Source organism: Lissotriton helveticus, chromosome 4_1 (assembly GCF_964261635.1).
Source record: "Lissotriton helveticus chromosome 4_1, aLisHel1.1, whole genome shotgun sequence".
Taxonomy (NCBI): Eukaryota; Metazoa; Chordata; class Amphibia; order Caudata; family Salamandridae; genus Lissotriton; species Lissotriton helveticus.
This window is the reverse complement of record NC_136063.1, coordinates 1,527,925,147-1,527,949,911: the sequence shown is the minus strand read 5'-3', so window position 1 is coordinate 1,527,949,911 and position 24,765 is coordinate 1,527,925,147. Positions and strand designations below refer to the sequence as shown.

The 24,765-nt window shown below is 44.7% G+C and overlaps 1 protein-coding gene across 2 annotated transcripts in view; it reads right to left on the bottom strand.

Annotated features, from left to right (window-relative positions):
• RALBP1 (ralA binding protein 1) overlaps positions 1-24,765 on the bottom strand; it is a 276,554-nt gene that overhangs the window by 144,371 nt on the left and 107,418 nt on the right. For both annotated transcript variants that reach the window (XM_078688137.1, XM_078688138.1), the window contains exon 3: positions 18,098-18,556. In XM_078688137.1, coding sequence (XP_078544263.1) covers positions 18,098-18,556 — 459 coding nt within the window. The remainder of the gene's footprint in view (positions 1-18,097; positions 18,557-24,765) is intronic.

Below are 24,765 nucleotides of genomic sequence, written 5' to 3'. Positions count from 1 at the left end.
TACAAAATCTTCTTCGTTAACAGAAATTTCTGCACTTGAAAGATCTAATGCAGATACAACAGTTTTCGATCTTATAAACATCAAACAGAAAGGTCCAGATCTTACACCACGAACATATGAAGAAGTAGAAATATTACAAATAATAAAGAAAAGTAGGCAAGACAGTGCACCAGGACCGAACGGCGTTCCTCAGGCAATTTACAAGGAGGATCCCCACTTCTGGGCCAGCAATTTTTTCAAATTGTTCCGGACAATAAACATCGGTGGTCGGATCCCGGAAAGCTGGCCAGGGGCGATCATCAACCCAATCTACAAAGGTGGTGACCGAAAAAATCCTGTAAATTATCGCCTGATAGCGCTCATTGACGCTGAGGCAAAGTACTACGCCTCACTGGTATTAACCGACCTCACAAAATGGTCCAATGACAACAACAAAATACCTGTAAATCAGTCAGGGTTTCGCCGTGGCATAGGCACCATGGCAAACGCCGTAGCAATAAGCCTGATTGCCGAAAAAAGCTTGCAAAACCATCAAGCTCTACACTTATGCTTCGTGGATTTCAAGGCGGCCTTTGACCGTGTCAGCCGACAACTACTCTGGGCAAAACTGAAGCAGCAGGGCCTGCCGGACGCAATCTTAAACCCAATAATGGACCTATACACCAACACCTGGATGCAGGTAAAGATTGATAATGGTAATCCGCTCACGAGGAAGATCAGAACCAGTGAGGGTCTAAAGCAAGGCTGTGTATTGGCCCCCCATCTGTTTAACTTATTCATGGCCGACCTGACACCAAGGATGGATGGGATCAATGCTCATCCCCCACGACTAGGAATAATGCCTCTTACGCATCTCTCCTACGCTGATGATGTTGTTCTCCTCAGTCAGACGAAAATAGGACTGCAACGTCTCATGAATGAACTGGCTGAATATACCAAACAGAACCTCTTGCAAATAAACAACATGAAAACAAAGGTCATGATTATAACTCATCGTCGTACAAAATCACTGAATTATACAATTGACAATAACAATCTGGAAGTAGTGGAAAGCTATAAGTACCCGGGGATATATCTGGATAGACGGTTCACCTTTTCCGCGCATTTCGATGCCATCGAGAAGAAAGGAACAGCGCTACTCCATGCATTTAGCAGTCTGTCTAAGACGCTTAAGGGCCCTCTGTACACGCCCCTCTTAACAGTCATCAAAGCCAAACTACTCCCAACAATAGCTTATGGCAGTGTGGTACATTGTGGAAAGAGCGCGCCGCTCTTGGACAAAATTCAAACAAGGGTGTATAAACGCATATTTAGATTGCCATGTGACGCTTCACCCGCCCAGGTTCGGCTCGAATTTGGATTGCAGTGTCAAACATTGCAAAAAAAATACGACAGTCAAATTCTGGTATAATGTTTGGCTGAACCGTGAGACGCAAATTAACTCCGCTATCTGGGAAGCCATGCAAAGCAACCCAAATTCCCAGCACGCGAAGTATTTAAATTCTTCCCTAGAAATCACGGAGCTGGCGTTATTGTGGCAAAAGAAGCTATCAGTATCTTCATTCAAGCAGGCTGTAAAAAAGGCAGCTAATAGGCACTCGTTGACTGATGATAAAACAAACAATCTTGAGACAGCGCTCACACGCTTGGATGATAATTCAATCATATAAGAAGCCGACTCCGGCAGACTATCTAGGGTTAGCCTTTCCCTCACATCTCAAATCAAAATACCTAACCCTACGAATGGGTAATCTGCCTACAAATGCCGACCAACCCGGCTGGAGGACACCAGGCACAAAGGAGTGTAACTTATGTGGTACTGCTGTACAAGACATCATTCACCTGATCTGCATTTGCCCGTAATTAGACAGTGAACGTAGGCACCTACTCAAGGCAAAATTTAATAAACTAGGAATTCGCACATGCCGCTCAGCCATTGTCCAAGCGTTGAACTCAGCGGACCCACAATTTATCTGTCGAACAATCAAATATGTTATTAATTTTGAAAAAAAACAGAAATTGTGTCAAGAGCAACAACAAATGTGATCTTCTGGAACTTTTTAACTCGCACTTTAACGAACTTGGATTAGCACTTATAATCCTTAGACTATTATCAACAGTACGTTCACCTTTTTAAATCAACGGTTATCATTGCACAAGAAAGTGCTATTTTTTATATATTTTAAAATAATGTTGCATCTTATATTGTAATGGTTTTCATTAACTACACAATAAAGAATTTTTTTTTACTCTCTCAATGGAGTTTAAAAATGGTTCTTTTACTGTTAAGGCCTGAATCGCACTAACACGCCTCAGTGAAATGATAGCAATCAGGAAAGCAACCATCCAAGAAAGGAATTGCAGTGGGCAATAGTGTAGCGGTTCAAAAGGTCTTGTTAGAACAGTTTTAAGGTTCCATGCAGGTGGACGTTTGGGTGGTATCACTCTTTTAAGACATCCCATACAGGATTTAATTACTGGCACTTTGAAGAGAGATAAGAGTTGTCTGTTTTGAAGATATGCAGCTACTGCTGCAAGGTGTAGTCTTATGGATGTGTATGCAAGGCCTGCACGTTGCACATGCAACAGATACATTTGTTGTATAGAGGCATCTAGTAGTTCAATTGTTAGGTTATTACAATATATAGCATGCTCTAGTGATAGGTTTTCTTGCTTCTTGCTTCTTTAAGAATCTTTAAGAATTTTTATGCAATCTGATGGTAGATTTGGGTATACAAACTTTAGGACTTCGGAAGCCAAATCGCTTGGTTGAGTTCCTTGGGATTTGGATGTCCGATATCTTCATGTTCTGCGTGAGAAGGTTTGATGAGTGGAACTACTGAAAGTTCCTTTAGTGTGGTGAACCATGGTTGACGAGCCCATGAGGGAGCTGTCAAAATGAGGTCAAGATATATTTGTTTGAGCTACCGACCCAGAAATGGAAAAGAAGGAGCGGTGGAAAAGTGTAAACAAATATCCTTAACCAGGTCATCCGTAGGGCATTGCCCTTGGATAGCCGATGTGGGAACCTGAAGGCAAAGTTTGGGCATTTTGAGTACTGAGCTGTTGCAAAGAGATCTATTTGTGGAGATCCCATTTGTGGAAATAAGGGAGGAGGACTTGGGTGTGTAGTTCCCACTCGTGGACTTGCTGCCACATCCTGCTGAGGTTGGCAAATGCGTTCCTGGAAGGTGTTTTGCTAGCAGTTGGATGTTGTGATGTATTGCCCAACGCCAAATGGTCTGAAAGAGGCATGATAACTTTAGTGTGTGCCCCCCTACCTCTCCCCTGTTTTTATACATAGTACATAGCTGTCATATTGTCCCTCCAGACTAGAACAACTTTCCCTATCAGGTGAGGTAGAAATGCTTTTAGCGCTAGGTGAACAGCTAGAAGCTATAGGTAGTTGATGTGGAGACTCTTGTGTTTGGTGTCCAATGAACTGTTTGATGTTGTAGATGGGCAGCCCACCCTGTAGGGGATGCGTCCACAGTGAGCATGATCTGTGGAACAGGGTCGATAAAGAGCCACCCTTCAGAGGCTTTGTGTTTTCCACCACTGCAGAGAGCCAACACTAGATCCTTTAATTGACCCTGTGATTGATTCCATTGACGTGCTATGCATTCCTGTAGAGGACGTATATTTAACATTGCGTGAGGTACTATGGCAAATGCATGCTGCCATAATCCCAAAAGTTGCATTAAAGTTCTCACTGTTAGATACTGGTTGCTTTGGAATTGTAGTAGCAGTGTGAATTCCTGGTTGCATTGGGATAGGCTAAACCCGTTTGAGCATTTAGCATAGCTCCTAAAAAAGGTTGCAGTTACGCGAGTTGGAGATGAGAGTTTTGCTCATTGAGTGTAAATCACAATTGATGAAGATTTATTGAAGTTGGAGTGTGTTGTAAACACTTGAGATGTCTGTTGGCTTTAATGAGCCAATCGTCTAAATAAGACATGAATTTGTTGTCTTCTTAGATGAGCTACTACTGCTGCTAGATATTTGGTAAATACTCTGGGTGCAATAGTTACTCCAAATGGGAGTACTTTGAATTGATATTGTTTTCCTGATACCACAAATCTGAGGTATTTGCGATGTGCTGGGTGAATATGCAAGTGAAATTTCGCATCCTTTAAGTCTAGTGTTGAACATAAAGTCGCCTTGCTGTAAGAGGGGAAGCACCTGTTGAAGTGTGCCCATATGGAAGTTTTCTAACAGTATAAACAAGTTTAGAGGTCTGAAATGGAATATTGGTCACAGAGAACCGTCCTTTTTTAGAATTAGGATGTAAAGTGAGTAAATTCCTTGGTGTTGTATTGGAACTGGTTCCATAGCTCCTTTTGTTAGAAGAGCTTGTACTTCCTGTTTGAGCAGTTGTTGGTGCTCTAGAGAGAGTTTGTAAGTGTCACCTGGAATATTGGGAGGATAGCTGGCGAGCGCCAGGCAATAACCATGGTGGATAATGTCCAACACTCATTTGTCTGTTATTGATTGCCAAATGGGAAGAAATTGATGCTGTCTCCCCCCCCGCCCCCCCCCCCCTCCACCCAACAGTTGTATGATGTCGGAGGGAATTGCCATGAAGTCATTGCTTGCTGGGAGATGGAGAGGCGCGTGTTGACATACTCTACCTCTGCCTTTAAAATAGTTTCCTCTGTAACCACCTTTGTAAAATTCTCTAGAGGGGAAGAATTGGTTTTATATTATTATCAACCCTGGGTGTTATTATCTGTGCCCTCACTGGATTTAAAAGTGTCTTCAGCATGCCTCATCATACCCTTTAACATAGGTAACAACTGTGTTGCCTCATGTGTGGACCCTAATGTTTCAAATAAAAAATCTTCTTACAAAGATTCCTTGTTTAAAGTGACTCCATGGTATGTGGCTGCCCTGGCAATTAACTCCTGATATTAAGTGTTGTCATCGGGAGGGGGATGATTTTGTAGGCTATAGATAATGGATCTGGTGGTGGTTGTCCATAAGTGTCATCCAAAGACCTTATATCAGGATCTGTACAAGAAGAGCCCTGAGTTGTGATGTCTAGAAGGTCTGAACATAGTATAACTGGTACTGGTGAAGATGGTGGAAGGGTATGAGGAATGGGAGTGAAGAGGGCTAGTAGCCATATCCTCCCCCTTTTAGAGAGGGAATGTATACCCTGTGTCCATTTTCTGGATGATGGTATCAATGGCTTTGCTGGAATAGGTACAGTGTCCGAATTTATACAGATTTTCTTTGTTTTGGATCCAGCTTTTGTTGCGTTTCCAGAATTGGCTCCGGAGGTTTTTGAGGAGCATTTTTCTGTTTTAGCACCGAAATGTTCTGGATTTGTCCTTTGTGCTTTTTGGAACCGATGTTTTAGGTGCCGAAGGTGTGGTATCTCAACTCAAGCCCAAGCCAACAGGCTTGACGTACGCTTTCGGTGCCAAGCTGGAGGGCGGGAGTTGGAAGCAGAGTCTTGGTGCCTACATGGCCGGATGGCTCTGGTGGCCCGAAAGCCTTATGTTTAGCGGAAGTAGTTTGTGTGGGCAAAGGGGCTTGCAGCACATTGACCAGCTGGTACATCATGGGTCTCCTGTTCTATCTCCAGCTCAGAGTCTGAGTTGCAGTCTTGGAAGGAGAAGGCCTCTTCTGATAGCTGAAAACACAGATTGGACAAATGCCCACTAGAGGGCAAGGTACTGGTGATAACCAGCAAAACAAATGTGCAGATCTAATGTACCATCCTTAATAACCCACCCTGTACCCTGAAGTAGCTCAGAATGACGTGGGAGGTGGATGGGGGACTTTTAGAATATATAGATTGGGAAGTAACTAATGCATCCCATGAAGGTTGCCAACAAAGCCAGTCCTAGATTAATTCAACCTCAAATCTTATAAAGGATCTTACACAATAAAAGTAAACTTTTCAGAAAGGGTATACATCAAACTCCCACATGCAACAGATGCAATTGAGCTGAAGCCATTTTATAAACACATTATAGGGATTCCCTGCAATTAATGCCTTTCGAAGGGATACAGTTGTAGAATTAGGTACAATATTGGATTTGAATATACCATTCACCCCTAAATTCGTTATACTCAGCAAACCAGGTGAAGTTCACCCTTCGGGGGCTGCAGTATTGTTTTACTCATTGAGATAAGTAATTGCCAAAAGGGATGTCGGAAAATATGGAAAAGACAACCAGTCCCAAACAAGCAATTGTGGCAAATGGGTATGAACATGTGTGTGGCAGGGGCGTGGCCAACACCCGAATATGTCGAACTTATAGTTGTGAAGCTCCCGCACCCAGGCCCTGTAATGCAACCCGAATTTTGCTATCCTGCAACCATCGAGGTCCTGACCTGTAGTGAAGACATCAGTGAGTGTAAAACTACGTCCCAAAAACCCCATTGTTAGGACAAGGCAGGTGCGACAAGCTCTATCTCATGCAAGCTGGTGACTGCACCTTGCTGCCAAGATGGCGGCTGGTGACATTCTATGATGCAGTGACGGAAGCCTTCATTTCCCGACTTCTTGTACAACGAAGGCTGGAAGAATGAGACCTAGAGCCATGCAGCAGTAACATCATACCCCATGGTGGCCCAGAGATGTGTTCACGGCCGCGGTGAACAAGGCTTACGGCCATGCACTGGTGAATATTTGCAGCCCTGGGGAGCATGGACTAAGCAATGCCAAATGTGAGATTCCGTGGGCCACTGTGCCGTTGGAACAAGTTTGTGGTTTTCCTGGAGATGCCCACTGGGATGCAGTGTGAGAGCAGGCCTTGCGGGAGGTAGATACCGGCTAGATATACAGCCAAGACCCAGTTGTTGGTGGGCTACGGTTGGACACCATGGGGTGCCCCATCCACCCCCAGTTTCCGCAACCTGTCAACTTAATTGGCTGGTAGTGTGACTCTCAATGGTCCTCTATGGTGGAGGTGGTCACGACTGGTTTGATGCACTGTTGGTCCATGAACTCCCAGGTGCACGGAACTGAGCTAGTCAGCCTCCCCCGGTGATTTGGTGTGTCCCCCCCACCTGCTCGCCCCGGCGACCTCACTTAATCACCGCTTAGGACCTTAGGTACAAGGATCAGTGGCTGGCAAACACTAGGGAGCACTAGGAAAAAAACTGACAGGCCTGCTTTACCAACTCGTTCCCAGTGCCCCTTCTGTAGAGCTCTCCCATCAAGATTCTAGACACCGAAGTACCTTCTTCAGGTATGACACCTTCTTTGGTTAAACTAGACCTTATCCAGCAGGGAATCAGGGAATCACGTCTAGTAATGGAAAAATCCCTAGTGGCCAGCACTACAGACGTGACCCTATTAAAAGATGACCATCGCAAATTATCAGACAGGTCTAAGGCACCTGAAGTGGAACTCCCTAAGCTATCGCCTGGACATGAACAACTAGCTGCACATTGAGACCAACAGCATCGACGAGTGGATCTCCAACAGGACAGAGCAGAGGATGCGGAGGGGAGGGCTCACCACAATAATTTTCGTATTATTGGATTTCCAAAGGGGCGCGGGCAACACGATTTGTGGAGCAATGTCTTTGGTGACCCGTACAGGGCTCTCAGACATGTTTGCAGTCGAGAGGGCCCATAGAGTCCCTACCAAAAAAACCTATCCCCGGTGCTCCAAGAGACCAATCGTAGCCAAGATCCTGAATTACAGAGATGTCTTATTGCAGGTGGCCATTGACCGAGTGCCTATTCTGGTAGACAACGTGAGAGTCTCCCTCTTTCCGGATTATACGGTTGCTGCCCAGCAGAGACGGGTCTCCTTCCAGGAAGCCAAGCAATGGCTTCGGGTTGCGGGCCTCACCTATTCCCTCTCTTCCCCGCGAAACTTAAAGTGCTATGCGACCAACAGGTGTATTTTTTTTTATACCCAAGAACAGGCCCTAGGCTGTCTAGACCATCACTTCCTTGATTCACTAGCGCTGGAACAACCAAATGCAAAATCATTGAGATCAAAATGCAAGGTCAAGAAGAAACGTAGAGACTTTCCTGTTCGTGGGGGCGTAGTGGACCGTGGAACCCCCTCTTCAAAACAGGTGCTGGAGGGACAGCTGGCAGCTCTACGATCGGTGACACTTTGAGGATACCGCAACCCCTCATTGGCTCCAGCTCATCCCAAAGTAGTGCCTCAGACACAGATACAGCGGGAAGTATGGCACTGTTCCCAGTAGTTACCCCACAGACTGCAGAGGAATTATGACAGAGACTTAGGAATACTTGTCTCATGAAGTTCTAGACATGCCATGGTAAACTACATGGGTATTATGCTCCACCCAGTTCTACCTGCTTCCTTGACTTTCCATGATTATTTGTCCACACAGATTGAAGCTAAATGTTGCCCACTGTCACAGTTCTGTTATTACTTCTGACGTACTGTGTTAAGCGGCATAAATCGGAACTGCACTATTACCTGACATTACTTGCTGCTTGATCGGGCCTGGATGAAGTTACCAAAGTATATTTTACTGGTTTGATTGTTTGCACCCCTATGGTAGGTGCACCTGGTTTCCTATGTTTGCATTGTTAATTTTTTCCCACCAGTTTAGTCGAATGGCCCACAATTGCTGGACCGAGTATTGGTAGTTTGCTTTTCTAATATGTTTGTTTGTGTCACCATTATCATTTAGAGGTGGAGATTGATTGAGAGCACACTGCACCCGAGAGTGGGTGTTTGCTCACAATCTCACAGAGGTCTTCAGTGACGAAACATAATCTGGTAACATTGAACGTACTGGGTATGTGATCCATGTAAAGAAGGCATAGGATATTAGCCCACCAAACCGGTGCCAAGCCCATATTACCTTTCTCCAGGAAACACACTTGGTTACCATGGAGGCCTCCAAATTACATAAACGTTGGTGTGCCCAACTATTCCACACTGCTTACTCTGCCTATTCCAGGGTGGTGGTGATCTGGGTTCATGCTTGCTTGCCTTTTGGGCTCCATGAATCAAGGGTGGAAACACAAGGTAGCTATGTCCTGGTGAGGGGCGCCCTAGATGGAGACAGGATAGTACTTGGTTGTATATATGCCCCCAATACAGGTCAAGACACCTTTTATACGCAGATGCCAATGGTACTGGCAGATTGGGACCCATACCTTTGGGTACTGGGAGGGGTTTTAGGGCAGGATTAGGTATTAGCCATTATAAATCACACCCCTACTGCCGGATACCTCAGCAGACCGTCAAGCCCGAATGCTGCAACAATGGGTAGATGGCTGAGGATTGACCGATGTGAGGTGGGGTGGAACAAAGGTATGAGAGAATACTCCTTTTATCCATACCCACATGCCCTGAACACAAGATTAGACCGTTTCTTATGTCCAATACACCTTCAACTTCGCATAACCCATGCCACATGTTTAGGCAAGACCATATCGGAGCACAATCCCCTGGAGATTTTGCTAACATGGGGCTGAGTACCGGCTCAGATTCCTATTTGGCAGTTACACCCTGTGGTATTGGAGGACACGGTCTTCTGTGACACCCTGGCGACCGCAACTGACACATATTTCGCGACTAACACTGGCACTGCCTCTTCACCCATTATAGAATGGGAAGCATTTAAAGTAGTAGTTCAGGGAACGAGACCAAACAAACTCCTCCAGTTAGCAATACAGAAGAGAGTCCCTGAAGTAATATTACTTCAGGAACCCTCTTCGGTTTTTGAGTAATTCAGGGAACGACCATCAATTAGTTGTAGGAGCCAGGAGGAAAATTCTTCATGAGCTCTGAGAGGTGGAGGGCTCACTGTGGCCCCTTGAGAGAACTGTGTTGGAACACAGATTCAACGCCTCACTTACAAGAGGCCAGGATACGATATGCAGAGCTCTTGGAATGGCTCCGAGTGGTATCTATTGCCAATTTACACAGAATGTCCCTGCTGAGGCTGACCGATCGGGTACACTATTGGCCGGTATGATACGTCCAGACCTCAGCCTCACACCAATTTTAGCTGTACATACTCCGACTGGAATAATGAAAATGCAGCTAGAGATTAACAAAGCCTTTCTGGACTACTCAACGGAATTATACTCAGCACACACTACTCCCAACCCCAAAGAGCTCTTGAAGGTCCTGTGTCAAGCACATCTACCCAGAGTATTAGCCGTAGATAGGGAAGATCTTTCTGCACGTATTACTGTGAATGAAATTAGAGGGGCCCTGAAGGAATTAGATGCCAGGATATGATGGCAGCTCGTTCCAGGTCTTGGTTGTGATGTGAGAGAATGATCTTCCGCCTGCTCTGGATCTGTGAATTAGAGGGGTTTCAGCCAGTGCAAGGTTGGCCGATCGGAGGTTTGTTTTCGGTACGTGGAAGTTTAAGTCGTTGAGGTATATGGGTCCAATGTTGTGCAGGCATTTGTAGGTGTTAGTGAGGATTTTGAAGGTGATTCTATTCTCTACGGGGAGCCAGTGGAGTCTTCGTAGGTGTTGGCTGATGTGTTCGTGCCGGGGGATGCCGAGGATGAGTCTGGCTGCGGTGTTCTGTATTGTCTGGAGTTTGCGGAGTAGGGACTTGTTGATGCCGGTGTAGAGAGCGCTTCCGTAGTCTAGTCTGCTTGTGATGAGTACGTGGGTGACTGTCTTCCTGTCTCCGGAGGATGCGGAGGGTGTTGAAGCAGCTGGATGTGACAGCGTCAACCTGTCGGTTCATGGTGAGTGAGGAGTCGAGTACGATGCCGAGGTTTTTTGCCGTGGTCTGAGGGGGTAGGTGGGTTTCCGAGAGCAGCGGGCCACCAGGTGCTGTCCCAAGCTGAGAGGGTGGTTCCGAGGACGAGGACTTCTGTTTTCTATGCGTTTAGTTTTAGGCAGCTTTTGGTCATCCAGACTGCAACGTCTTGCATTCCCTTCTGGAAGTTGAGTTTTTGGGGTGGTGGGGTTTCTGGTGAGGGAGAGGATGAGCTGGGTGTCGTCAGCGTAGGATACGATGTTGAGGTCGTGTTGTCGGACAATGGCTGCGAGGGGGGCAATGTAGATGTTGAAGAGGGTCGGGCTCAGTGATGATCTCTGTGGGACTCCGCAGGTGATTTCTGTGGGGGTGGAGAGGAAGGGGGGGGGCTGATCCTTTGGCTTCTTCCAGAGAGGAATGGTCATATCCAGTCCAGGGCAGATCCTTGTATGCCTGCTTGATATAGTGTGGAGACTAGAGTGTGGTGGGAGACGGTGTCGAAGGCTGCAGACAGGTCGAGGAGGACGAGAGCTGCAGAGTGGCCTTGGTCCAGGAGGGTGCGTATGTTGTCTGTGGCAATGAGTAAGACTGTCTCGGGGATGTGGTTGCATCGGAATCCGGATTGGGGTGGGTCGAGGAAGGTGTTCACTTTAATGAATTAGATGGGTCAAGTTATTATATACTACACCTACAGCAGGAGCTAAAAAGGGTCCGCAGATCTCCCAATCCTACCCTGTAGGCTGTGGCACTAGGCAAGAGTGCCCCTTTCTCTGCTCCTTTTCATCCTTGCAGTTGAACCCCTAGCACAAAGACTCAGACAGTAAGCAAGACATAAGGGGATTCCAGTGGACAACACCGTTCATGATGTGTCATACTATACAGACAACGTGATATTGTATTTTAAAGATATACGTGAAACACAGGCAGAAATAGTTTAATGCAAACTACCTTTCTGGGCTTTCTCCGGCCTCCATGTCAACGCAGACAAATCTAACGCACATTTCTTTACTGGCACATATTCTGAACACCTGAGTTTTGGGGAATAAGTGATTTCTGTACACCCTCCACTTTCAGATATTTCAGGATACAGATATACAGGGATAATATTGATTTATAAGAAGGCAACCTCTAACGTACAATTACAGTGCTCAAATCACACGTGGCCTTTTGGATAACATTGCCCCTATCCGCGGCAGGTCGACTGGCACTGGCCGAAATTGTATTTTTAGCCATGTTAACTATACCATTTTGTGAACTTGCCACAGGGATTTTCCAGCAACTTAACTCTATGTTTAAACTTGATATGGGGGCAGGAGCATCATAGAATCAGATCGGCAAATCTCTAACTCCTAACAGATAGAGCAGGGCTGCGAGCACCAGATTTTTAAGGCTTACTCTATCGCTGGACAACTGCAGGAGTTATCATATTGGCTCGCTGGTCAAAACCTGTTAGAAATAGATTTTCCCAAGGCGCAACTAGAACGAGTTGGCCTTTTGAGAGCACTACGAAATACGATTGTGGGGATAGAAATCTTGCCTATCCATTGGCCTGACTGAGATATATAATTCATTAAGAATTTACTGATTTCTCAATTAAAACTGATTGAATTAGGCTACTGACTAGCACAGTTACAGTTGCGCTTGCCCTTAGGGGTTCAAACTTGCCTTTATTTGTCAAGTTCGAAGACTACATTACTTTGGAGACTACCAACCACCAGGTCCTCAGTGAGAGAGGCGGTGGATGCCGCACTTGCAAAGAGGAAGAGGGACAACCTCTCAGAGGAAAATTATTTTTCCTTCTCGGACTGGGACTTCCCTTCTACCTCGCATGTAAATTGAAATATATTGGCATGACCACAAGGCGAATCAAGGTCCGCATATCCGAACATAAGAGCACCATCCGGTGCAGAAAACAAGCAACCCGGTTTACGAGTCACTTCTTAGAAGCAGGGCATGGACCTACAGAATTCTCATGGACTGTGGTAGAGCAACCATTGATTCCTGAACATGTGTCGTATATCAGTAAATACCTGTTTTCAAAAGAACAAAAATGGGTATACAGACTCAACACTGATAAAGAGGGCCTAAACGAAGACATACCTTGGATGTCATTATGATCACTGCCCAGTTAGGTGTAATGGGGTAATTCTTTACTATTACAATTGACACTCCGTATGATTACCTGTCCTTCTGCTAGAGCCATGACAATACACACCATTTCCATCCTTGTAAATGAGAAACTGGTTCTTAGCATGTTTAGGCATCCTCGGGAACTAGTAATTTGACTGTGAATGAGATCAACCTTTTTGTTGGTCATCCTTATCGGTATCTCCACCAATCCATATTAAAAACTTCCTTTGAACTATAGGCATTAGAAACGGATCACATCTCCCATGCCTCTCCGAAAATTAACTATGGGTAATATCATTAGGATTTAACAGAGATTACTGTAGGTTGCTGTAAACTACACGAGGCTTTGTCCATCAGGACTACCAGCTTTATCTTGTTTCTTTACCTATATATTCAGTAAGGAAGCCTACACATAAGAATATGGTCGGAATGGGCTAGTTCCTCTACATCATTGTAGAATAGCTAAGAGAATGCCGCCGATTGCGTGACTATGCCAGATCCCTATTACACAGACCGTTCAGCAGCGGTCTCTATATACACGCTTTGTGCTGAATATAATGGCAGATCTGGAGACGCCTACATTTTTTATGACCAACACTTCGCTGTTAACCATAGGGGTAGCTCATAATGTTAACATTAAAAGGTGCATAAAGAATAGTTTTATTTTCGACCTTTCTACTCGGAAGTATTTTTTCAGATGCAAACGCATCCTTCTTAAGTCACTATTCCTATGATAGCAATAGGCGAAAGCAGATGTCATACCTTTGACTACATTTCCCAGGGTACCAAGCTGACCTCGTGAGCCGCTTCTTTACGCGACTCACGTTTCGTTTTTCCCATATGTTTAAAATAAAAAGCTATCCGTGGTAATAACTCACTAACATCTTTTAGATGAAAACGCATCCCTCTTAATTTCCAACTCCTGTTATAGTAGTAGGCGGAGGCAGACTACACACCTTTGACTAAATTACCCAAGGTCCCAGATTGAGTACGTGAGCCGCGTTTCCACGTGACCCGCGTGTTGTTCTTCCAGATGCTGGACATAAAAATGGTGTCACGGCACTCCTGGGTACCTCCCCGAGTCAGCTCAGAGGGACGCCAGGAGAATCGCCGGACAGGTCAGTATACGCAGTTTGTTTCGCGATTGGAAAGATGAATGAGAATTTTGCTTCGTAAGCAGAACCGCCCTCCTGCGCATACGTTTCAATCTTGTAATGCGGTGACAGTAGAGGCAGGCTGCGCAGTTACGAGCATTGTTTGCCAAAAACGAGTAGGATTTCGCCATTCAGGCCGTTTAACACTATAGGTGGAAAACATTATTGAGCGAATACCAACTACTAGGGTGGATTTCATCACCTGAAGAGAAAGGGCTCATAATGCAATACAGATCAGTCTTAGATATGCAAGGTAATTGTCTCGATATAATATCCCCTCTAATGAAAGAGACACATGATAAACTGTCCCATATGATCTGACAAACACTGTGCTGAAGATATATTTATATATATTTTCCGTCATAAGTCGACTAGAAGATTCATTGTACACTGAATATAATGGACAAGAAGATCAAAGATCCCTGATTAATTATCCTTTGCTTTTAATAGAGCGGTGCTCCACTTACCTGAGCTCTAGCCAGGTGAGGTGATGCTTTTTCCTCCTACCTAATAGGTAAGCAGATGTATATCTCAAATATGACTTTTATGTATACTCGTATGACAGACAGAGAACAACCAGCATTTTTAGCTACCAATGGATGTTATTACTAATGTTGACATCATTTGTTTGTTCTTTCTTTCTTTGCGTTCTGCACCTGACATGATGGCTCCTCCGGATTGATATTCAGTTTCCTGGAGGAAATTCTCCATGACCTAGGACTACCAGGTGACATGGTTACCACTTTGTGTCACTTTTAATTTTTCTCACTCTTTTGCAGTAGCGATAATGTGGTCCTGATGAAAGCAGTGGACAGTTACTATCCACTTTTGGAAGGCAGTTATTTGTTGAACCTGCTATTATTCTGCACTGTTTTTAAAGGTTGGAAGTCTGAGAGACATTATTAAACTTTTTATTTTTGTCTCTTCTCTCCAATTTTAAACACATCACTATTTTTTCACCTTCACTTATTCACGCACTGCTATTCAGTTGTCCAAACACTCTTGTGCTCGATACCCCTGTATGTAATTCTATTCTCAATGGTTTAGCGGCAACCACCCCAATACCAGTGGCTGCAAGCATACTCTCCTTGGTGTGGGGTGACCCATATGATGACAAGGGCGGTCTCGAACGGTAACTGATGGTTACTTTTGATACCCTGGTGATATCTTGCTGTGCCTCAAGGACATACGGGAGCATGCTACTTTTCATGATTTTTTTTTTAGCAGTTTGTTGTTATGGAACGGGACGCATAGTTTATCTTGTTGTTGGTACAAGTATATTCCCTGGGGGCTGTGTCTATGTTGAGGTCTATAAATATGCCCTGGGACCCTCTTTCTAACTTATGTTTTTGTTGACCTTCTCTATAGCTCCCATGGCCAAGAGAGCCGAAACTTCTTCCCAGACTAATAATAGATGATCCTACGCTAGACATTTTTGAGTTGGCTGTAAAGGAGGAGGAAAAAAAGAGAATAGCCATCCGAATAATCATTAAGATCCATTTGTCTGAGCGGAGGAGATGATATTGAATTCTCCCCCCCCAACTTGGGTAGTATGGTCTTGCAAAACCAAACTAGGAATACATGGAAGCTGCGGCTGCCAGGGGCTGGGTGGCAGACTACATCTGGCTATCATTCCCACAAGGTCGGAATGTACCGCTTCCACGTTCTCGCACAACTTGGGGGGTGTGCCCAGGACGGTGGTTGGGGTATGGCAGATGTGGTTGATAACCCCTTCCACTGCTGTGAAAGGGGAGAAAGGTAGACCGGCCACGAGGTGTTTCTGAGAAGTCCACAGGACCTGCCTATAGCTTGAGATTCCTTGAAGCGCTCCAATGCAGAGTCTGCCTTCTCTCCAAAGAGACGAGTTACATCAAAGGGCATATCCATGAAGTTAGCCCGGTCATCACCTGAGAAGCCAAATGTTCTCACCAAGGCATGGAGCAGTAACGGCACAGTTGATTAAGCCAATCTACTCAGCAAGTCAGTTGTATCTTAGCCACACATCATATGGTGAACTTTACTTCATTTCTCCCATCCTTCACTGCCTGGGAGAGCACGGCACGGGACTCCTCCGGGACCTGTGGCAGCACTTGCACAGCTGTTTCCCATAAGAAGAGCGAGAAACAGCCCAATAAGCATGCCATGTTCACCAACCTCAATGCAAGGCTGTTGGAAGAAAACATCATCTTCCTAAGTGCATCCAGCCTCTTTGATTCCCTATCTGGGGGGAGCAGAAGAGAATGCGCCATGGGACGTTGAAGCCTGAACCACCAAACTCTCAGGGGTGGGGTATTGGCTGAGGAAACTTGAATCAACCGGTGCAGGGCAATGGCGGCGTTCTATAGCCCTGTTCACAGGAGTCCCTGTGCTAGGCTTGGACCAAGGGCCTACCTAGAAGGACATCCCTAAGTGCCTCTTTAAAGGGCAAAAGGGACTCAGATGAGAAAGCCCCAGGCTAAAGCACTTCGGTCAAGAGATTAGTCTTGACCTGCACAGAGGGTAGCACCAGGTAAAGAACCTTCACTGCCCTCCTCACCACCATGGCATACGATGCCCCCTCCTGGAGAGGTGTTTAGGCCACTGCCCTCCCCAAGTTCCTCTTACTAATCCAATTCCTCAACAGGAGCATCCAATTGGTTTTCTAAAGGGTCCAGAGATCCCTCCTATTCTTCTCCCAAGCCTGAAACCTCTTCAAAATGAACAGGAAATGACATAGAACCTCTGGGCTCCGTCGCCACCGGAGTCCAAGTCAATCCCACTCCCAGTCATCGGGTATCAGAACGGGGCTGGCGGCCCCTAGAAAGGCCTCTTCCAATCCCCCCCACAGGGCCAGATGGTGCACCAGAGGGGTCAGCTCGCTCAAATACGTGACGCATGGCCTTGTAAAATTCTTTCACTTGTGCGGGGGTCACTATGGATCCTGGAAACCGTGGGAGGCACGCAGTAGGACCCCGCAACGATTCTGAGGAACTGTGCCTGGAGTGTTAATGCTTCCTACATGTCTCGTCGACAGATGACAGACAAGGTGAAGTCGAACTCAGTTTGGACATATTCTTCTTATGCCTCTTTCCCGAGTGTCCCCAGGACCTCTAGTGCAACACAGAGGAATTGGGGCTCCTGGAGTGCTTCCACAACCTTCTCTTCCTCGTTCGGGACCGGGACCTCCGATGAGGTGCACTGGATGTCGACTGCCAGGACACAAGGAGCATCATGGATCGTTCCCACAGGGCCTTCGGAGACATGGCCAAGCAGTTTGAGCACAATGCTGAGTCGTGGTCGTTGCTGAGACACCACAAATAGGCAAGATGGGGGCCTGTTACCAACATTGGGTGGTGACAGGCGCCACACGGCTTGAAACCTACCAATCTAGAGGTCATCTCTCGAGACACAAAAATCATCTATTGACAAAATGTTGAAAAAAAGCCTGTTAAAAAGAGACAGAGGGTAACTTCTCCAGATCAGGGTTAACTGGGGAGGAAAGAAAAGAACTGACACTGCGTGCTGCCTACATAGGTGACAGCGTATGACGCCGGTGACATCACACGGAGGCGGACAGAGCCACCGGAGGGCGCGGAGGGGTACTGCTCACAAAAGTTTCTGGATCCAGTCTGACGCTTGGAAAATTCAAAAGGTAAACAATCTGCAGTTAGAAATCTCGATCAGATAAAATGTTATTCTCAATTGTCTTCAATGTAATCAAGATTCTCTTTGCATGTTAATAGGAGAATCACCATTTCTGTTAAAAGGGTTACCGCACGGCGATTGGGTGTGAGGTTCAAGCTCTCCTTCCCTAAACCCCATGCAGAGATGGCAGTATTCCTTCAACTGTGCTGCAAATATATTCAGGTTTCATAAAGAGAACCCGAATGTAAAAATCACATGGAATACATTCTGAGCATGTACAGTAATGAATCTATTTAGCAATGAGGTCTTGTCCTCTGTATTTCATCAAGGATAACAAAGCAAGTGGAACTTTACAAGATAAAGTATTGGGTACCAGACGCTGTTCTTACTCCAGTTCTTCCATTCACAAGAAAGCCAACTAATACAAAATCTAGTTCCAGAAAACACAGACACACTAACAAAAAGGCAGTTTTCATGCTAAATACATAATGTTTTAAACTGTACCTGAAACTCTGTAAATGCCTTCACATTTCATTCCATGTTTCTCCACATAATCTATACATTCACGAAACACAGCAGGTAGGCGAATTCCATCGTATATCATGGTCCTTTCAGCTGCTTCAATCAGAGGGATTCCAAACACTGGCCTTACACTCGGGACCTCCACTGGAAGTACCTCGGGCTCAGGTGTTGGCTTCTTCTTTTTCTTCTTCTCCTTCCACTGTTTTACAACATCAGCTGCAGTCAAGTCCTTTGATTTCTTCTCTTTGTGTTTTTCTTCTTTGTGTTTCTCTTCCTTATGCTTCTCTTCTTTGGGTTTCTCCTTAACTTTAAATTCCTTTTCTTTTTTTTTCGAAAAACTGGGCTTCTTAAAAACATGGATGCCTTTGGATCTTTTCATCTTAGATGGACTCTCGGCTTCATCACCGGAGCTGTCTTCTTGAAAAGCGGCATAACCTTCCGCTGTTAAGGTGAAAAAGAAAAACTCTTATTTATTGCTACAAAAACAACCCAGCAATTGTGCTATTATGATACACTAGGACTGCTGACCTACAAAGCATTTGGCAATCTCATCACACTACAGTCGAAGACACACACGAGCACAGCTAGCATTTGTTTTCAAGAGTCCCCTCAACACACACCTCAGACCTTCTCCTCCTGGCCTTGTGACCACCTCTTCATGCCCCAGCTCATCATCTGTCTTCATCTCGCCCAAAGTTCTTCCTTCATCGCACACTGTCCTTTTACTTAGTACTCTGCCGTAGACGAACCAATACAAAACTGACATAATTACTGTCAAAGTCTTCTGTTTTAAGGAGAGGCGAGGTGAAGATGTAGATTTATCGGCTACCTAGCAAGGTGTCAATAAAACCACCTGGCCTAATATACAAGCAGCAGGCAGCAGCATCAAGAAATCAAATAAAAGAGTTAGCAAGTCTACTAGTACACTGAAGTTATATCAAGATACCTTAAAGTAATTTTACATTGTATGTTTTAAATCATGTGAAGAGAATTCAGTGGATGAGCACACTTGAATATTACGCTGTGTTTTTGGATCAGTTTGGCAAAGGGATTATATTCGTTTTGAAGCGTGTGGGAGCTTAGCACACATCAGAAAATATCCACTCAATCCAAGATAAAGAAAGCCAAACAAGTGAGCTGAAGTTCATAAGTTTATTTTATGTCACCTAGGCACAGTGATAATAGTAATAGTTTATTTATAAAACACAAACTATGGCATACAAGTAAAGTGCTGCCAGTAGACAATAGAAGGACACCAAGATGAAATTAATATAAAAAAATTGGTGAGAATGAAAGGTGAGAATGGAAGGATGATGGTGTTATTTGGCGGATACTATAACTTGTATCAAAACTGAGAGAACCTATCTCTGGTTTTTCTTTAAATTGAAATGTTGATAAGAATTTGTCTTATCTGTAAATGTTTTTATGAGCATATGAGTAATATAAATTTTTTTAAAGTACATAAAAATATAGAAATAAAAATGTTTTTGATAAATAAAACTAGAAAGAAAGTAGTTTTTGTGCTGATACTTTTTTTCATGGGGAAATGTTCATTTTGAGTAATTACCACTTTTGAAATTAGATAGGTACAATAAGAACAACCTCTTATCTGGCCTAACAACACAGCTCATCTTGTTCATGGAAACAAACATGACTTGGTTAAGCTATTTCCCTAATTCGGTATTATTTTTGATCCCTCTCTTAGCTGGACCCCATTGGTTAACGCCAGATGGCTTGTATTCACTAGAAGCGTTGCAACAGTATTTGATTTTGCTTCCAAGCTAGGAGGTAGATATGTATCAGCAATGTTAAAAAAAATTCAAGCCAAGTGTCTAACAGTTGTATCCTATGGCGCAGAGATTTGGGGGTATTCTAATTTGACGCATTTACATATAATTGAGATCAGGTTTGTCAAACGTTTTCTCTCATTGCCCTAAAGTATGTCTACCTTTAATGTGCATAAAGAATTAGCTGTTTCCGATTGAATCCAACTTCGACCCCTTATCTTATGGCTGGCTGCTTGGCTCCAGAAGGAACTCAAGCTTAACCAAGAAATTATCAAAGACTGTTTAAGCCTTGACTATGCTTATAAGATTCTGTGGCCTAAATATGTCAAGGACTGTTTCTCAAGCAAGGTTGACCCGGTTTGGTTTTTCAAACAAACTATTGTTAAGGGTGACACACTATGACACATACTGCTATAATACGATATGTAAAGAGACACTGGGCTCCTGCCAGAGAAGAACCCCCAACACACGAATTAGTGCAGGCAATATATTTAATGGGAGAAGGGCATCATCTCATAAAATGGCTATATAAAGAAACTAGGGCACATGCTGAGATATTCCTTGCTGGTTTGCATAACAAATGGTCCAGGGACATAGAGAAGGAATTATCCAACAAGGAGTGGGCTGGCATTTTAGAATACCCCAAGAAAGTGTCACAAATGCAAAATTTAAATACATACAATACATGATTTTACATAGGGCATACCTTACACCACGCCGCCTTCAGCATATGTTCAGCATATGTTCCTGAACACACATCACCACTGCCACCAATGTAAAGTAGAAGGAGCCAAAGTTACACTAATGTAATATCTTATCAACTGTTATCAGAGTTAAATACAACCCAGTGCGACTAGTTTAATCGCAAAAAACATAAACTGCCGATTATGAGAGAGGCAAGGTAGAACTAAACATATATTGTTACAAGTTAGGTATAGTAATCATCTGCATCAGACCAACATGTTAATTCTACCAACAAGATTGTAAACTGTTTCCAAACAGCTACATGTAATAAATACTTATAACATTCCTTAATACATAGCTGACAGACTGTTCATTAATTTTCTAGAATTAACATGTTGGTCTGATGCAGATGATTACTATACCTAACTTGTAACAATATATGTTTAGTTCTACCTTGCCTCTCTCATAACCGGCAGTTTATTTTTTTGCGATTAAACTAGTCGCACTCGATTGTATTTAACTCTGATAACAGTTGATAGGATATTACATTAGTGTAACTTTGGGACACTCTGTGTTTCTCTACGTATCTCTCCTGGTCCCACAAACCAAGATAGGGGGCCTCCTTATCCTTTTTTTAAGTAGAAGGAGCCAACATTGTCCACATGTTATGGTCCTGCCCAAACCTTAGTGTATACTGGGCGGAAGTATGGCACAACATAGAAACAGGGACAAATCTTCAAATTGGAGAAACAGTTGAAAAGTGCTTATTAGGGCTCCACCGACGCCCCAAGTCACAAAAAGTACAGCTACGTTTCCTAGACCTAACTTTACTTATAGCTAAACGATCCATAACAATGAGATGGAAATCGGTCAAACATCCAACAGTGCACAATTGACACGTTGAAGTAGTGCATTGGGGTGGAGCAGAGAGCGCAGCTATCAGGCGGGAAGAGGCCTGAGGATTGCGAAAGAACCAGATCTCTATGGAATGAGATCCCATGTTAGAGGCCTTCAAAGAACCAGAACTCGACTCCTCAACTTTCACCCCTAGAACATAGAAGGTGTATTTAGACTTAACACCGTATAGAGGAGCCCAGCACAGGCACAGATCGGATGTGCAACCACACAGTAAATACAATAATACCACACACGTAACACAAAGGTGACTGAGATGCAACAATAATAATAACCAGAATAAACCAGACAGAGCCAGAAAGGGGGGGGAGGAGGGAGGGAGGAGTGGGTAGTTAATATAACACACATGCAATAAACCTTGATATTTAATGTTTGTCTTAAACCAAACTGTAGAATATGAATACATGGCAAAAACACTGCATACCCAGTATAAATTGCCGGCTGTAACCAACAACCGTATGATAATTTGCTGCTCAACAAAATGATGTATAAAATGAATTCATGAATACGATGGTTCAAGGCAAAATAAAAGTGTGTTTTAAAAAAAAAAAAAAAGGGGGGTGACACTGCATGGCTCAAGAACGCACTTAACTTCTATGTCTGATGAAAGGGAAACTAGAGCACTGTTCTAGCCCTCTTGGAGAGCCTACATTTAGGTTCAAACCACTTTGTTCCTGGAACCTTATTTAAATTACAGTTTGTCAAATTCTCATTGCTTTTTGTTACACCCATTTTAGGTACAATTTAATTCAGAGCCTGTGTGTGTGCCAAATGGTGGGAACGCAAAGGACATTGATACGCTCTGCCTATGTTATGGCTGCTCTGTTCAAGACAATGCATTTTTTTGTCCTTTATATTCTAATATGCGCAGATTTTTTAAGCCACTTTTTATTGGGATTACTTTTAGGCGGGTCAGGCCAGTCCTGCTACATTTAAGATGTTGACTGATTTTTAGGTCTCGCCTGTCGATGCGCATGCGCATCGAGCAAGCGAGACTATAGGGGCTCATCCAGACTTTATCTAACTTGCAAGGAATCGTGGCGATTCCTTGCAGTGCCCGTGACTTTTAAGCTCAATGCGCATGTGCATTGAGCTTAAAAGCGCGTGCACATGCCCCCAGCCGCCTGCCTTGCCTACTCTCTCTCACAGCCTCCCCCAGCTCCGCCCCCTCACTACTTGATTGCACGGCCGCTAGGCCGTGCCTCCCCTACTCTCCTCCCCCCTCCTCCTCTCCTCCCCTGCCTGCCTGCCGCTAGGCCGTGCCTCCCCTACTCTCCTCCCCCCTCCTCCTCCTACTGCCGTGTCGCACCTCTCCCCTCTCCGCCCCCTCCCCTGCCAGCCGTGTTACGGTGAAAGGCTTGTTTGTTTATTTTACCCGCCGTGTCTCTGCTGCTTCCCCCTGTCCTGTCTCTCCTCCTCTCCCTCTCTATACCCTCCCCCTCCCCCCCACCACTCCCATCAAGTCCCTCTGGCCCTTCCCTCCTCCCCGGACCCCTCCTCCCCTGCCCCCTCCTCCCCTGCCCCCTCCACCCTTTCTTGTTGTTACTACGTAAATGGTAGTCTGCCAGCACCGCCCATCCTAGGAACTCCAGCACAAGCTTCTCCTGCCTCCGCCCAGAACTGTAACCAAACACTCAGCACAAGCTTTTCCCAATTCAACTTCAGACCGCCCTCCGCTTCACTGCCCAGAACTGTGTCGGAAGTGCGGGTCGGTTTGTGGCATATTCACCTTCCACCTCTAGCAGTCGCAGCACTTCTTACAGAATTCTGCGAAGTCGCTAATGCATCCAGGTGTTTCTTTTTCTGCTCTTACCTGCACGTTTGTACAAAGTAGGCATAGGACAATTTGGTTTGTATCCAGGTGTTTATTTACGTTGACAACTTCCTGCCGCAGATCTTTCAGTACGTAAAGGAAAGCCCCTTAACCCTAGTTATCGTAAAATGCATATCTCGCCCACCCAGACCTCTCTGCTATTGGTAAGGCGCGTGTCAGGGTTCTCTTTGAGCTCTCTAAAACAAAACATGATAACATGCGCCCAACATAAACAAAGTCTACATGCTTTAACAAACAGGACTCAGGGATCCGGGGTCACACATACTCCAGCTGCCTTTTGTCTCCGGCCAGCATGTGTTTGTGGGGGCGGGGCGATAACCTCCTGTTATCTCACTGGCTGTGTCTTATAAAACATATACACGCACATTAACATTTAGAAACACCTGGTAGGGGCGTAAAACAAGGGATTTTTCATTTGCATGGACCGGCAAGCAGAGTCAGGAATAGAAGGGGTCGAATCAACAGAGAAATCGACACCATGTTTGGCTAAAAGGAATGTCTCTTTCACAAATAGAAAAGACCGTCACTCCTGCTTAGAAAATCGCCTCCAAGCAGTTTAGCCTTGCCTTGTCTGTGTTTTGAGCAAAACAAGTGTCAGCCCTACTTCGTGACTTTTGCACGTCGTAAGTACGAAACCTGTAATCTTCAATGTTTAACGATGTTTTTATTAATTAGCCTCACCAAACCCATCTGCACACAATTGGGACTTGCCATTGTTTTGACCCTTCGCGCAGCCCCATCTCTTCCTTCCAGTTGCTTATTGTCAACTTTTTAAAGTTTAGAAAGTATTCTTTCCAGGTGACTATTTGTCTGCCCACTCTTATTGGGTGGGTGGATGTACAGCCATTTCTCCAACAACCCTTACTTTTTAAATATATTAAAATAAATATTCAGTCTTTCTTTGTAGTGCTGCTTAAGCGGGGCGGACATACGCGGAGATGCAGCTAAATAGGCTCTGCCTCCTGGTTCGAGTTAGTCACTTTTAGCATCCGTCAGATTTGTCCGACTATCTGAAAACAGATTTCTACCAGCAGAAACCCTCAACATCAGACTTGTACCCTCACCCTCACTCACCCTCACTCACCCTCAACTCCTCACTCACCCTCACTCATCCTCACTCACCCTCAACACCTCACCCACACCATCACCCACCCTCAACCCCTCATCCTAACTCGCAATAACCCTCCCTCACCCTCACCCTCACTCACTCTCACTCTCACTCACCCTCAACACCTCACTCACCCTCAACACCTCACTCACACTCAACTCCTCACTCACCCCCACCCTCACTCACCCTCAACACCTCACCCTCACACAGTGCAATAGGTCTCGTAGGATTTTTAGTTACAGCTTTTACAATTGTTTATTGCTTTTTTGATTTGTAATTCTTTAGCATTGGCAAAAAAAAAAAAAATGCAAAAGATTTACAA